The 16468-nt window shown below is 34.5% G+C and overlaps 1 protein-coding gene across 2 annotated transcripts in view; it reads right to left on the bottom strand.

The window, feature by feature from the left end:
- Positions 1 to 2358: 2358 nt before the first annotated feature.
- Positions 2359 to 16468, bottom strand: part of Fam199x (family with sequence similarity 199, X-linked) — a 31457-nt gene continuing 17347 nt past the window's right edge. The window contains exons 3-6 of one of the 2 annotated variants that reach the window (XM_058571606.1): positions 13038 to 13187; positions 12630 to 12791; positions 11022 to 11159; positions 2359 to 9706 (exon numbers count right to left, since the gene is read on the bottom strand). In XM_058571606.1, the coding sequence (XP_058427589.1) occupies positions 9536 to 9706; positions 11022 to 11159; positions 12630 to 12791; positions 13038 to 13187 (621 nt within the window). In that variant the 3' untranslated portion in view covers positions 2359 to 9535. Of the gene's footprint in view, positions 9707 to 10892; positions 11160 to 12629; positions 12792 to 13037; positions 13188 to 16468 lie in introns of both variants that reach the window. The other variant, XM_046420804.2, reaches the window with a different exon arrangement.

Genomic DNA, 16468 nt, shown 5'->3' with positions numbered 1-16468 from the left:
CTACAAAAAAGTCTCAGTTACATCTGTTAAAAGTAGATTTCTTTCTTCTTTTTAAAAATCATTTTATTGTTGTTTATTTTTTATGTGGTGATGGGGATTGAACCAGGGCCTCACGCATGCTAGGCATTGCTTTACCACTGAGCTACCTTCCCAGCCCAAAAGTAGATTTCTTAATTTCTTCTTTTTTTATTTTTTAGTTATAGGTAGATACAATATCTTTATTTTATATTTATGTGATGCTGAGGATCGAACCCAGTGCCCCATGCATGCTAAGTGAGCGTGCTACCTCTGAGCCACAGCCACAGCCCCAGATTTCTTAATTTCTAAGGGATACAAATCTTAAATTTTCCTTGTTTCCTCCACAGTATCCTCACAAAATTCTATACCTATTTACAAATCTACCACATGGGTCAATTTTGGCTAAAAAGAAAGTTATTGGGCTAAGAGGTAGGTGGGATAGTAAATACATGCTCCAACTTATCTTGAACAGTTATTTCCCTTCCTCCTGCCTCCTACCCAAATTATCCCATGGCTTTAATAACTAAGTACTGAGGAACAACTAGAATCTGTTTTTATCTAAAAGCAACAGGACATCTCACTTTCACTGAAAAGTGTTTAAGACACCATCAGGGCTTATCAAGCAATAGTAAAAACTCTTCTACACTAGTGCTAACAAAATGAATGATTTTGAAATGAATTATACAAATGATCATGATTTTGACTGCAAACAAAAACAAATATTTGATATTAAGGAACTATTTTAAAGGTATTATTTTTAGAGGTATGATGGTGGTATTATAGTTACATATAAGACAGTAATATCTTTGTCTTTAAAAATCACATACTAAAATACTTAAAAATGAGATTCTGTCACCTGAGATTAGCTTCAGTATCACTGGAATTTTAAGATAAGGTGAGTGGGTGGATAGCTAAGGTAAAAGAAACAAAAGACTAGTGGTGAGAGTCAAAGTATAGATGTCTACATGGGGATTCATTTTATTCTTCTCTACTTGAAATTTTTTATAATGAAATTGAAAATACATAAATCCAATAATCTGTCTGAAGGATTCTGATAACCAAAGGAGTGTTAAAACATTATGTACTCATTACAAATGGAAGTGATATTGTACCTAAATGTAGTATCAACCTATTAGTAAAGAAACATAGATATTATAATACAAGCATCCCGCTTACCATGAGATCCAAGCTAATGGCAAGGGTGAAGAATTGTCAGACCCAAAAAACAGTGAATCTATTAAGGCTCTTGTATCCTAAGGATTAATGAAGAAACACTTTGGGAGGATGATTCGGAAATTCACACTTCTATTTTTTTTTATATTTACTTTTTAGTTGTAGTTGAACATAATACCTTTATTTTTTTTATGTGGTGCTGAGGAACCAGTGCCTCACATGTGCTGGGTGAGTGCTCTACCACTGAGCCACAACCCCAGCCCTCTATTTTTTTATAAGCATATTTTTTTAAAAAACTGCAGTCTTTTAAAATGTATGTATTCAGTTCTGAGTACTAGTATTGTCATTTACAACTGTTTTTGCATCAAAGGGCAGACTCATAAAGAAACCTGGAAAGATAAAAACTGAGAAATTGTGTGGTTGGGGGTATAGTTCAATGGCAGGGCACACACGTGGTAGGCCCTGGGTTCAATCCCCAGCACTAAAACATACAAACCTGGGAAAATGCACCAAATTTCCCATAGTATTCGAATATATCTTTTTAATAGTCAAATGAAATGGTCAATGTTTGAGTAATTCCTCCTTGAAACCACCAAGCTCCTAATTTTGGTAGTGGCTTTAATGAAGCAGAAGATGAAATAGATCTCGCTTTTCCTCTCATGCCAATCACAACAGTTAGTTGTAAACAGTAGTTTTTAGCCACTCGTTATCATTCACTAGTAAAATAATGATTAATGGCTTGCTATATAAGCCATCAAATCTCTATTGCAGCATTGTCAAGAACTCTCTGTGGTAATGGGAATGTTCTAGAGCCTGTGCTTTCCAATAGAGAAATAGAAATATTTCACATTGGGCACTTGAAGCACTGCTATGGGACTAAGGAATTAATTTTCAAAATTTATTTAGTTTTATTTCATTTAAATAGCCACATATGGGGCTAGGGTTGTGGATTAGTAGTAGAGTGCTTGCCTAGTATGTGCGAGGCACACCGGGTTCAATCCTCAGAACCACATAAAAAGAAATAAATAAAATAAAGGTATTGTGTCAACCTACAACTAAAAATGTATTTTTTAAAAAATAATAAATAAACAGCCACATGTGGCTAATGGCTACCATAGGGACAGTACAGCTCTCAAGTACACAAAAGAAGAAATACACATACTCAAGTTTCACTTAATACCTAACTCACATTTATTAAAAATTGAAGATTACAGAAAAGCATGAATAAGACTGGCTTCACTAAACAAGCTTAATTAAGTTACCTTTGACCAATAAATGAAAGTACTTAATACCACAAAGGAATTTTGAGAATAAGGTCTATGCCAACCTCTGAAATTAAAAACAAAGGAAAAGCAGCTAGGACATTTTCCAAAGGAGAGAGCAATCATAGGCCTCCCTCTAGTGGCAAGAGATAAACTTGCTGCTGAAAAGCTGAACTGCTCCTGTTTCTTCTATACATCAAAGGGCACACAGGGATTTCTTTTATAAAACCATAACTTAAAAAGATTTAGAGTGACTATAAGGAAACCAGATCATTTTTGTCAACAAAATAAGGCCTAATTTTCACTTATTATCAACATTAATCTCTCTCTTGAAATCTAATCTCTTCAGAAAAAAAATATTTTGCCAATGACTTTTGGGGAATTGGGCTCTACCCAAGCAGAGAGCTAAAGGAAAGAGAGCGATTCTTCTCTGCTGGTCAGTGTCCTAGGATGAACATGAAAGAAACTGATTCAGAAGTATAAAGTGGTAACCAGCAGCAGGGTTTGTAAAAACTTGCACATCAAAAGAAACAATAAAAATGATAGTATTACAAGTGTTCTTAATAACTGGAAACATTTTTTCATTCTGATATTCAGTTCAAAAGACAGCTCTGCCACATAGCCAGTTTTAATTACAATCACACACACTCATTTAGACTTAACTACTGAATTACTTTCAAGTACAAGAAGGAACTCAAAATAGAAATGACTTGTGTTATAACTATTGTTATTTCCTCACACAGCTTCAGGAAAAACAGGCTTTATATACACTGTAGTAAGTACAGAATGTACAGAAGACAGTTATATATACAAAAGTGCATTAATACATTTAGCAGGAATACAGGAAAAATAAATCCTGGTTAACAACCGGATACATTACAGTATTTAAGACTACTTGAAGATTCTCCAAACCAGTCAACTTCCTACTCGCTTTGGTTATGATATTGATGCTACATAACTAATCTTTGAAACTAAAAACAAAGACAAAAAAAAACCCTCAAATAATTTGAAATACTTAACCATCTGTGAAATGTCTTAGATGGGGTTGATCATTAATATCTTTGACAAAGAGTTCTATTAGATTCCCAACACAAAGATTTAGAATGTCTAATATTTATATCTAAATTAGGAAATATCAAATAGGAAATTAAATGAATCTACTTCAGGAACAGAGATTATCTGCTCCATTCTTAAACGCCTCAGCTAGATAAGCTAACTCCAAAGTTTCATTTTACAATAAGTCACCTACTGTTAAGAGCAAGTAGCTCCACAAAACAAGTCATGGCTTCAGGCCAATGTTCCTTAGAACAATCCAGAATAGTAAGTATTAACTTGTCATTTATACATATTACTTGTACAACTACCTTTACATAGTCAAAATGTATATGCATAATTAAGCAATTCACCTTTTTTTTTTTTACCTCCATCCCTCACCACAAAAACGAACACAGATTTCCACAGGTTCCATTAACCACAAAAACGCAACAATAAACTTGACAATAAAGAAAAAGTTCTACAAATTCAGCAAAAACCAAATCAGACCAAACTGGTTTTTCTGAGTTCCTCATGAATTTCAAATTAAAATGTAATTCACCATTATTTGATCTCGGTTAAGACACTAATAACATTATTTAAAAAAAAATAATTGGAAAGGGAGCTGAAAACAATTTTAATATTTTTAAAATGAGAATACAATTTTAGTGAGTCAACTCAGATCTTTAGCTATACCATGCAACTTCCTTATTCTTAATACCCAATTAGAAGAATTTTCAGAGTTCTTTCTAAGCCTTTTGGAATAAGTAAATTATTTTCCAAAGAAATAATGACAGGTAGCAGATAGACATGAACAGTAGGAACATTAAGGGGATAATTCTATAGATGGGCCTACTGTGTTGGCCTACCCACATGCTTTCTTTTAAAAAGCAATTTACCTAAGGCCACTCAGGCCCTGCCCTGGCTTAAGGCAATAGGATGAGTTGCAACCTGTTATCTGTAGAGTTATTCTCAGGCATAAGGAACTTAAGATCCCTCTCTGCCTAAAAGAACACAAAGTACCCTGAAGTGAAGACTTTCATAACCCTTATATACACCAAAAGTTCTACTGAGGAAGAAGGGATAATTAAAAGCAAAGCCCGCCCACCATGAAATCTGTTTAAATTTTAAAAAAATCAAGTTCCAATTAGAACTGGTTAGGTGGACCGAAGTGACCAGAGTTGCCTTCAGATCTTTAGCATTACGTGGTAAAATTCCCCCCACGGGCTCTGCTTGGGTACCTGAGGCTAAGATACTATGCAGTAGGGACTAAAAATCTGATGCAAAACTATTATCAGTCAAAAAGTTGAGACCCCCCCGCATCTTCCTCCCTCTTGAGAGTGCTTTTTTCCTTCTAATAAAACTGCTAGACTTTACTGCTTTTCATGCCTTGCCTGGAATTTTCTCCTGCAAGAACTCCAGATCTGAGAAACACAACATGATCCCAGACCATGGCTGGTAACATTAAGACTTAATTTCTAAGGAGTATGTTTCAGATACTATGCTCAGAGGTGTTTAGCTAAAAGTGTCTCCCAGATGGTTCTTAGCCACTTAACCTAATTTCAGTTTTAAGAAAAATTTACTTTATCAGACTGAAAACTAATCTGAAGTTACCACAGTACATATGTATACAAATTTATTTACTAATAGTCCTTTTCATGATTAAATATACTTGTAATTTAGACATGCTGAATATCACTGAACTCATTGTCAACAAAATTATTTAATGTAACTAGGAATTTTACTATCAACTGTCCCCAAATAAAAATGGACAGAAGTATTCCCCCTCAATGCCAAATAAGATAGAAGTGCTAAAAGATTAAAGGAAAGTATTATGTTTTTGGATATGAGTTATCATTCAATAAGCTCATGTGATAGACAGAAATGTTAAGAGGTGAAATGATTAGACTGATAGCTATAACCTAATCAGTGGATTAATCCATTTGATAGTTTGATAATTTGAATGGATTATTGGGTGGTAACTGGCATGACTGGAGGAAGTAGGTCACTGAAGGGCATGCCCTTAAGGAATCATATTTTGTCCCTGGCACTTATTCTCTGTGAGTTGAGTAGTTTTTCTTCACCCTGCCCTGCTAGGATGTTCTGCCTCACCTCCATCCGGCTCAGAGTGATATAGCCAGCTGTCGGTGGACTGAGCCTCTGAAATTGTGGGCCCAAATTAAACCTTTTTCTCCTCCAAGTTGTTCTTGTCGGGCCTTTTAGTCACAGTGATGAAAAGCTGACTAACACAGAAAGGGAAGGTAGTATTCCAATTATGACACAAATGAATTCAAAGAATCCTTAAAGTTAACAAGAGAATCAGCTTGCTATATACTCTTGGCTCTTGGAATACTTTTACCTATACCTTGAAAATTTTCTTTCCAAATAACTGTATCTGGTTTTAAAAGTATACTGGCCTATGACTTTTCTCAGGGGGAAAAAAAAGAATACATTAAGTCATACTCCAGATAACTTTCAAGATTCTTCAGTGATCTAGCTGGGTAGAAAATAAAGTTACACAAATGAGGTTTAAGATCTGAAGGATTTTGTTTTTGTTTTACACTCTATCACTACAGATTGGTTCAATTCAAAGGTTTTACTTACTGATATCCAAACACCATGGGCATTATACAAAATGAATTATCACATGATTATTTTTTGAGTTTGGAGAAGCCTGATATTGACAAAAAGTACAGAGTTCACCACCTTTTAAGGCACATGAGGCTAAAAGACTAAGCCATGAACAAAAAGTCTACCAGAAAACCCAAAACAAACAAGACTTCTATATTGTTTATATACTAACATTTTTGGCTTAAATATGAAGATATTTGACAAATTTTACAATTTTTAAAGCTCATCAGAATCTGGATAACTTTATATAATAATTTCTTATAATTTTAGTTTTCTTGAGATTTAGCATTTCAAAAGCTAAATAAAATGAGACATCTACTCAATCTATGAAGAGTCATTATTTTATTAAGTCAGTTTCTGAGATTAATTCAGCAATATCTAATTTACCCAAGGGACAAAGAAATTAAACTAAGCTGCCACATCCAATAAAATGAGACAAGTATTACTTTTAAGTTTTTGTTGAGAAAGAATGAATTAGCCCTTTATACCCCACTAACACATTATAGCACACTGTCTTCCTTTAATAGGTTGCAAAACTGTAGAAAAATACACGCCATTTTATTTAACTCAAGGTTCATGCTTTTAAAAGTAGCAGTAAGGACTGAAATACCATTCATTACAAGATCTCTAATCAAAGGTCTCTGGAAAGTCTGTGGGAACTTTATCATGCACTCTGTTAACAAGTTTCATTTTTTAAAGAGGAGAATTATTTGCAGCAATGTCAGTTCTGTACAAATGAGAACCAACACTGGGGCAAATAAGCCTTGCCTTAATACTAATTGGTTAATAAGGGTTTATATTTAAGAAGGATAAATACTGAGTTGTATCACTTTTATTTGAACTCAGAGAGATAACAGATTGAATAAATAATTACTTATTCCAAGAAAGAGATCATTCAAACTTTAATTATCCACATGAAGCATTAAAAAGATAAAAATCATTTCTTTTTGGGCTGGCTTCTTTTTTGAAGGGATAGAGAAAGACTTGGTAGTCTTCCTCTTAGATTATAAGCAAGTTCAAGTTATTTATTTATTTATTTATTTTTAATGAAAGAAATATTTCATTTTTTTTCCAAATCCTCTTTATGGGTTGGCTCTAACTTATAGTAAAGATAGTGCATCCAGATTTACACAAAATTTTATGACACACTTCTACAAACAATCAAACGTTTACAAACTTTAAAAATTCGCTTTGTGGCACTTTGGTAAATTTGTTTAATAGTGACTTAAGTTAAATCTAAGGTAATAAAACTATGTGATTGTTGGGAGAATACAGGAATTGGTCTTAAAATCATATCATGACCCTGTTTAGGAATTTCTCTTAGTGACCACCAGGATTTTCTTTTACAGGTCACCATATAAAGTAAATAGTTTCCAAGTATGTGACAGATAAATTCTGCTCACATTGGTCTCCCAATGTGGCCTATTTCCTTGAATCATAGATAAACAGCAGGCAATAAGTCTGTTGGATTTTGTTTTTCCTAAAAGCAGGTAGAGAATTCAGATGTATTTGCTCTTCTCTCCCTTTATTCTTCCTATACTTGGAAGGGAAAACAATGAGGTTTATCTTTTCCATCTTCTTCCAAGTAGTTTGGGGTCTTTTCCCAGCTCTCTTTGAGTCCTCTAAGCTGGGTAGGGGCACCAAAGAGGAAGTAAGAGGAAAGTCAGAAAGATACACATATGATTTTATTTTAGTAAACTTTTACATTCTGACTTTAGAAGTAGTCTTCAAAAGGTTACCACTAAATCACAGACCTCGCAAAACTGCAATGTATTAATTTTATCCTCAGTTTCAATTCTTTAACCTACAAGGAATCAAAATGAAATCAAAATTTCAAAACAAATGATTACAGTGAAGTTTAAGACTTATAACAACTGAGAATTAAGAATTTAAGTTGAAATTCTATTAACCTCTGGACTCTAGAGTTTAAAAAAATATTGATTATGACTCTTCCTACAGAATCAAGATTACCTCCTAAATGTTATTCACTATAAAAAGAAAATTATGAAAGTCGAAAAGCAGCTTGATTGTCAGTAGTATCACTTTCCATCTTCTTTAACTCATGTGCATGTTCAAAGACATGTAGTAGAAGAAAAGGAATCACTCTATTTCTAAATCTGTAATAAATTCTCTGTGAAAACATTTAAAGAATCTACATGATTTCACATTTAAATTTAGAGTTCTATTAATAACCAACAAATTAAGGTGTTTTCTGTAACTCACTGATCTGTGTACTTACAGCAATTTATAGAGAAATTTAGCAGAACTCTAAAGGCTGTCTGTCGTCAGTTACTTTTGAACATTAACTTGTTCACATGCCTGAAGCTGTTACACCAAATATTTAAAAATTAGAGCTGTGCTGGATGAAAAATGACCCACAAAAAGAACTTGAGAAACAGAGAATGATAAGGGGAAGGGGAGCAAGAGGAGAGAGATTTTCTATCTTTGAGACAATTTTGCAGCCTAAAATTTCAGAAAGCAATGGGAAAATAGAATCAATTGTTCTGCTTAATTGCTTTCTCTACTTGCATATGAATCAACAGCATCAAGTCTACAATTCAGCTACTACTAACATTATATCCTCAGTAGTTATCATTTGCAGAAAGGATTCAATTTTACCTAAAGGGAAAAATGAAAACAAAAAACCTAACTGGAAAAAAAGAGTAGGGCCTGTTCTTTTACACCTTTGAGTTAACAATGAATGAAAACAAATAGAACTAAATCTAATGAAGGCACTATAGTAAACAGCAATCCACACTTTACACACACCCCTACTCTACCCCACCCCCACTTCAAGAAAGATTCCCACAAGGAATTGAGAATTATGCTATGGCCCTTTAGAAAAAGTAAACTAAGAAATCTTAACATTAAGAAGGGAACTAAGGGGCTAGGGATATGGCTCAGTGGTAGAGCACTTGCCTGGCATGCGTGAGGCCCTGGGTTTGATCCCAAGCACCACAAAAAAGGGGAGGGGGACTGAATTATGATCTATACACATGTACATAACAAACTACTTGTCAGCAGTACCATGAAGTAAAATCTCCTAAAAAGTACTAGTCTTTGAAAAAAACCCACTTAACTACCATAAAGTTTAAATAGTCAAAATATTTACTTAAACCAGTGGTTCTTAAACCAGAATGCACATCAGAACAGCCTGGCACTGGTTGAAAAAAACAATGCTGGGCTACTCCCCCAGCGTTTCTGACTCACTGGGTCTGGAGTGGGGCTGATAGTAAGCAATCCTAATAATTTCTCAGGTGATGCTAAAGTTGTAGTTCCTGGGACCACCCTCTGAGAATCACTGGCCTAAGTTACTAATGGTATATCAGCACAGCCCTAACCAAAATTTTGGTCAAGATGCATGTAAACCAATAAGGATAGAATAATGCTTAGAAAGAACGCTGATAAATTCATCCTTATTACATCAAAACATCAACATCTGCTTCATGGTCTTCCTCAGTCACTTTCAAGGATAGCACTTCTTCATTAAGGAAGAGCCCACTAAGCCTCTCCTTCCGGGCCTGCCTCTGCTCCTTCAGCTGCCTCTTGCGAAAGGCCTTCTGCTGTAACTTCCGCTGCTTAGATCGTTTCTGTCAAAGTAAAAAGCTCTAGATCAGTAAGGTTTACTTCTTGGAATATCCACCCCAAAGTGTTTTTTATAGCTCAATATTCTCCTTTCCCAATTTTAAGAGATGTTCAAGATTCTCCTTTCATGGCATTTGATCAGCAACTCTTCTGACTAGGAAGGGCTGATACTTGATCATTTGGGCTAGCTATGGATAACCAGACACTTATTAAGGCACATTGGTATCAATGCATAGTGAAAAAAAATTAATACTAGGGGACAAAATGAATATAGAATGTAGAGAACTTTTCATAAATCTCTACCACTTATGCTTTTAAGGAGGCTTGAACCCAAAAGCACTAGCAATTTTTATAATGGCTGGGAAAGAATCATGCCTTTTTATATTAGCCAAATATCATCTTAAAAGCCCATTAGAACCCCAGTGAATAATCCAATCTTCAATACCAGGGAACTAATGCCAAAAAGGAATGGCCACATATCAAGAGAAATCCTCTGGCAACCAACAAAGCTGGCTATGTTTCTGCTACTTCGTTAAGAACCAGGAAAGAAATCATTGTGTATCTTTAAGTCACCACTGAGTTCTCAAAGAGATTCTCTTTTCATCTTTAAATTGGTTCCAGACTGTATCACTGCAAGGAACCAAATGTTCCTGTTAAGCCTCAGAACCATTCCATATACACTTACACTTTCTGTTTTTAAAAGTACCCAATATTATTATAAAGGATTTCTATAGACAGAAATTACAGAAAGCATTATTGTCTAAATTATCTAAGAAGGAACATTCAAGGTTAAAACATCAAGAAAACATTTAACACACACAAAAGACGTATATACAACATTTTTAGGAGCTAATAGACAGCAACATCAGCAACATAGTGAGATTCGCTCAGTAATGAGTTGCAGTCAATATTGCAATCTTGAGAATTACTCATTATTTCCATTAATATCTTACTTAAGACAGACACAAAAATCAAATAAAATTGAATGTGAATGATTGTGGGTCAAAAAAGAGTACTTCAAAGCACTCAGCCTAGAGTGCTCTCTTTGACAGCAGAGCATCCTGCTTGTTCAATTAAAACCCAAACCCACAGGCATCTAGATAGACAATTTTCACTGTTCAAGAAATTTAAATGAAGAAGGACTAATATTAATATTGAAAGGTAAAGTTTTGTATTGATTAGACATTTTACTTTTGAATCCCGAATCCGCTCTGCTGCACTTGCAGACAGGTTGCTGTCACTGTGTGCTCGACTCATGTTGGCACTGGAGTTTGAAGCAGAGTTTCCAACACTGGACCCACTGCTGCTTGCAGAACTGACCATGCTGGCACTGCTGCTGCTGGCACTGGCACTGGCACCGCTCACTCCACTAGTGCTTGCACAACTAAAGTTGCTTCTCTTCCAGGCCTCTCTGGCAGGCCGCTGGCGAGGACTATGCTCCTTGATATAGTTTCTGACCTTGGGACACGAGGATGAAAAACAGCTTAGTGTTATACCTTGATATTTGACTGTCAAGATACTGGAGGGGGAAAAAAATCACATTGTCCTTAATAAAAAAAAAAAAAAACTGTCAAAAGTGCTACAAATGTATAAATAAAGTAGAATGGAAGGGCAACAGAAATCTTTAAATTTAAAACAATTACCAAAAAAATTGACTATTTGAAATGCTAGAAAACATATTATGGATACAGACTTTCTTTTTTTAAATTTTTTTTTTTTTATCAATTGTTGATGGATTTTTATTTTATTTGTTTATTTATATGCAGTGCTGAGAATCGAACCTGGGGCCTCACACATGCTAGGCAAGCGCTCTACCACTGAGCCACAATCCCAGCCCCTGGATACAGACTTTCAAAGCATAAAAGTATAATCAGTGAATGAAAGGCTAATAGAAATCAAAACAAAGATGTGATTAATCATTTGTAAAATCTCCACTTAAGATGACTTAAGTAAATTAACAATTGTATTTATGATCAGGGTATTTGTTCCTATACTTTAGTGAGGGGTCAATGGTACCTGTCTTCAAATGCAAGGCAGCAATTTAGCATAATAAATAAAAAGGGCTGGAATGTAGAAAATTATATTCTATGTCTATTGAGAGAAAAATCAAAATGTGAGAAATTTTTCACAGATGATAAATGCAAAATAAACCAAAAGGAGAACATAAAAATATTAAGTATTCATTTAGCCATCTACTAGAGAAAAAGGGAGCAGCAAAGACTATAATTAGAAGATACCAGAAATATAAGTTTCAGAACAGCAGAGGGAATAGTCATTAGATTTCACCCCAGTCAATTACTCCATAAGACTACTCAAAGCCCTCAGCTAATATATTTACTAAAGTATTGAGCTTGTTAATTAGTACGTTTATTCTGTCAATTCATCTTTTGTAAATTGAGTTAGAATAAATCTATACCTTAGCTTAACCACACCTTATATAATAAAGCTAAGTTTCAAAGCCTTTATAACTGAACAGCAGGTTCTAGATCCATGTTGACCAGAAAAGGTACTACCAGGTAAGAAGTACATAAAACCTTTTAAAAGCACATGTTCTCCAATATTACCATTATTTTTTTTCCATTTTCTTCTTCTTTTCTTTGTGGTGCTAGGAAATGAACCTAGATCCTTGCATATGCTAGGCAAGCAAATGCTCTACCTCTGAGCTATATCCCCAGTCCCATCATTTTTTTAAATACCTTTGTTTATTTATTTATTTTTATGTGGCGCTGACCATGGAACCCAGTGCCTCACACGTGCTAGGCAAGTGCTCTACTACTGAGCTACAACCCTAGCACCCCCATCATCATTTTTTTAAAAATATTACAAATCACAACAGTGATTTCTCAATGTATATATGCATGATTATTCATTTCTACATTTTATAAGATGGTGGCATTTTCAATAGGAAAACAAACTGTATTAACATACCTGCTTCAGTTTTTCATCTGTGAGACAGTTAAGTTCAATGATAAACTCACTGTCTGTAGGGGAGATTTGAGCAGAAGGATCAATGATTTTAATAATATCAAGTTGCTCCCGAAGGCCCATCTCAGTACTGACTTTTCGGCTCAGATATTCAATATATTCCACCTATATGATGAAAAATTACAACACACAATATCAATGCTAAAACCTTTGGTCCTTCAATATACCAATTATAACGTATCTTATGTATCAGAAACACTTAACATTATATTTGGTTCCCGAAAAACAATTAAAGCTCAAATTCAGACTTACTAAGCAATCCATATTTACCAAGTGGCTTTAAATAGGAAATAAAATGGGCTTCACATATTCTCCACATATGCTTTCAGTTAAGCATGTCAACATTTTTACCTGTTCATCATTTGTCATTGCACTCCAAGGAAGTTCATCTAAATTTCGGTGCTTGTTTTTCTTTTTAGGAAGCAGGCAAGGTGAACTTGGAATACTGGGTATGACATCAGAAAGTACATCACTTCCACTGGCAATGTCACTGCCTGGTAACTTTATAAAAATAAGGAAGGTAGGAGATAGGGAAAGCAAGATTTTTAAAAACACATTTTGAATATCACAACAAATTGCATTCATTGATTAAAAGTTACTTTAACATAAAACTAATGGTAAATATACCAATCACAGAACATAAATTCAGATGTACACCTAATTTATACATGGCAGCATAATCAATATTCTTTTTACATATATATATATATATATATATATATATATATTCACTTATTCAATAAAATATGTTTTCTGAAAGTTTAAAATCATAATCAAAACTTGTTAAAGTGCTAACTTAAGAGACAATCATCATTAAGGAGCCGGGCGCAGTGATGTACATCTGTAATCCCAGTGACTCGGGAGGCTGAGGCAGGAGGATCTAAAGTTCAAAGTAAGCCTCAGCAACTTGGCAAGGCCTGAAGCAACTCAGTGAGATCCTGTCTCAAAATAAAAAATTAAAAACAGCTGGGGATGTGGTTCAGTGGTTAAATGTCCCTGGGTTCAATCCCTGGTATCCCCCCAAATCATTAAAGATTTTTAATTTAGAGTGCCATTGTTACTAGGGCCCAAACAGCAATAAATAAGTAGTACTGGTCTGAATATTGGGAGATCTGAGTGAGCTGTCACTCATTGGCTTTTTGCCAGACGTTTCTAGTCATATTGCCAACAAAAAGACAAATAAACCATGGTTCTTGTCCTTAAGTCCATGTTAACAATCTCAAGAAAATTTTAAAAATTCAAAATATGTATTGCCCTAAAGCAAGAAATTTTAAAGACCAGAAGTACTAAAGAAAATAGAAAAATAGAAAACAAAGTATAGACAAAAGAGAAGTAAAAGCAAGCCTAACACACAGCAAATCAAAACAGCTTAAGGTGAGACAAACAGCAAAAATACATGCCATAATTTTATACTGCCTGTTAAAAAAGAGAGGGGATTTAATCTTTATAGCTTTATTAATGTACACTTAAAACCAAAACTGTACATATTAAATGTATACAATTCAATGCATTTGAAAACATACACATACCCAAGAAACCATCACCACAATCAAAAGTGATAAGCATATCCCTCACCTCTAAAAGTGAGAATAGATTTAAATAAACGTATTTAACATATATGTCAAAAAGAGAAAGCAGGGGCTGGGGTTGTGGCTCAATGGTAGAGTGCTTGCCTAGCACGTGCAAGGCCCTGGGTTTGATCCTCAGCACCACATAATAAATAAGATATTGTGTCCAACTATAACTAAAACATAAATATTTTTTTAAAAAGAGGAATCATTTTCTGCTGAAGTAGCATGTAACAATTTTCAAAGATATTGTTTTCATGTTTTCAAGGTACAAAACAGCACCTTTTTGTTGTTCTATAGTGTTTGCAACTAAACCTGAACTGAGTGCTTTCCAGATTTTTGAAGTTACCAAGAGAAGAGCTTCTTCAAACTATCACAATCATGTATTTGAACTCCTATTATACACACAATATAACAAGCACAGGAGATTCAAAGGAGTGTAAGTTTTGGTCCTTACACAAAAATGTTATACTCCAGTTGGGAAGATAATAACACCCAAATATAACAGAGTACAGGATGAATGCTAGGCCTGAGATTATAGGTCATTCATAGAAATACTTAGCAGTGAGTTGAAACTCCAGGATTGAAGTTTGGGAGACCTGTGAGGGTTTTAAAGGTGGGAATTGGGAAGTCAATTATATAGAAGAGATTGGGGAAGGCCACAAAAATGGGATCAATCACTATAATTATGATATTTAGAATGAAACTGTTAGGGACCATTTTTTCTACATCTCCATAAGCAACTACTAATCCTACAAACCATAATTTCACTATGACAGTCATTGATGAATCCAATACTAGTGTATAAGTAACTTCTAACAATTTGTAGGACTTGTAAAAATCTCATTAACACTGCTTGAATCGTTCGCCCTTATCCCTAATGTTATCAAGCCAGTGCTATAAAAGGATGATTGCTGAATACACACACGAAGGTCATCTCTTTTCCAAGCTTTATTGGCAAAAATAAAAAAGCTCTGCTATTTTTTCATTGATTTCAAAACTTCAAATCACAACATTACATTCGAGATGTCCCTAGAGTCTCCAAACACAATGAGACTCTCCTTATCAAATGAAAGGTCTCCTGTATTTCAAGTTCCTTCAACAAAGAAGGTAGAAAAAAGAAACACTCAAAATAGGTATACTTGGGCTGAGGTTGTGGCTCAGTGGTAGAGTGCTTGCCTAGCATGTATGAGGCACTGGATTTGATCCTCAGCACCACATAAAAATAAATAAATAAAATAAAGATACTCTGATCATCTACAACTAAAAAAAATATTTTAAAATACCTATACTTTCAAAATCAAGAAATTTTCTTTAGTCTAAGTTTTCAGAGAATATCTCCTAGGCGCCAGACTATATGAAATGTGGTTAATGCCACTGATTTCAAAGGATTATTGACAGAGCTTTAAATTAGATAACATGCCTGACACATAGATGATATTCAAAAAAGAGATGTATTTTTAAAAACTTCTTCCATCTCTGGCCATGGTTTAAGATAGCATAAATATTCAGGGAATACTATATGTTGCTAAAGTGACTAGGTTGAGTTTCACAAGGAGGTATTTCAGAATGACAGAAGGGGAAAAGGAAATGGCATTTCAGGTAAAGAGAATAACTTAGTGAAATCACAGATGAAAATATAAAAAAGCAAGTTGAAAAACAATACAATTAAAACAAAATCAATGTTAGGGATTTGAAAGCTCAAAAGAAGAACCAGAAGATGTCCAATGACATATAGAAGTTGGCCCATAGCATCATGTGATGAAAGCAGTCACCAGGGAAAATTAGTTAAAAAGTACTATGGGGACAAAACAGTGAGAAAAGTTTGGAATTAGGATGCTCTTGTTATGATTAAGGCCTGAACTAAAGCAAAAATAGAAAGAAAAAAGGGAATAAATAGGAAACATTTTTTTTAATGAAAAACAATTTACAAAGCTGTTTGATAACTGATGCAAGAATAAGGAGTCAGATGTTGAGACTAGAAGAAAACTGGTAATATTTCAAGGTCATATGAACACCCATGGTGATATTCTCAAAGACTTGAATAGTTACAGGAAGAGACCTGAAGCAATCTTACAGATCTTGTAGTCCAACACCCTCTTAAAAATAAGGAAAAATGACATCCAGAGAGAGGCATACAACTAGTGGCAGAATTCGAAGTTGACACAAGTCCAGTGCTTCCAACTGTGCCAGACAGCCTTGCCTTGGATGCAA

Source organism: Marmota monax, unplaced genomic scaffold (genome assembly GCF_021218885.2).
Source record: "Marmota monax isolate L192 unplaced genomic scaffold, Marmota_monax_Labrador192_F-V1.1 WCK01_AAM20220418_F8-fsc00050, whole genome shotgun sequence".
NCBI classification, from domain to species: domain Eukaryota; kingdom Metazoa; phylum Chordata; class Mammalia; order Rodentia; family Sciuridae; genus Marmota; species Marmota monax.
Note: the sequence above shows the minus strand (reverse complement) of the source record. Positions and strands in the feature narration are given on the sequence as shown.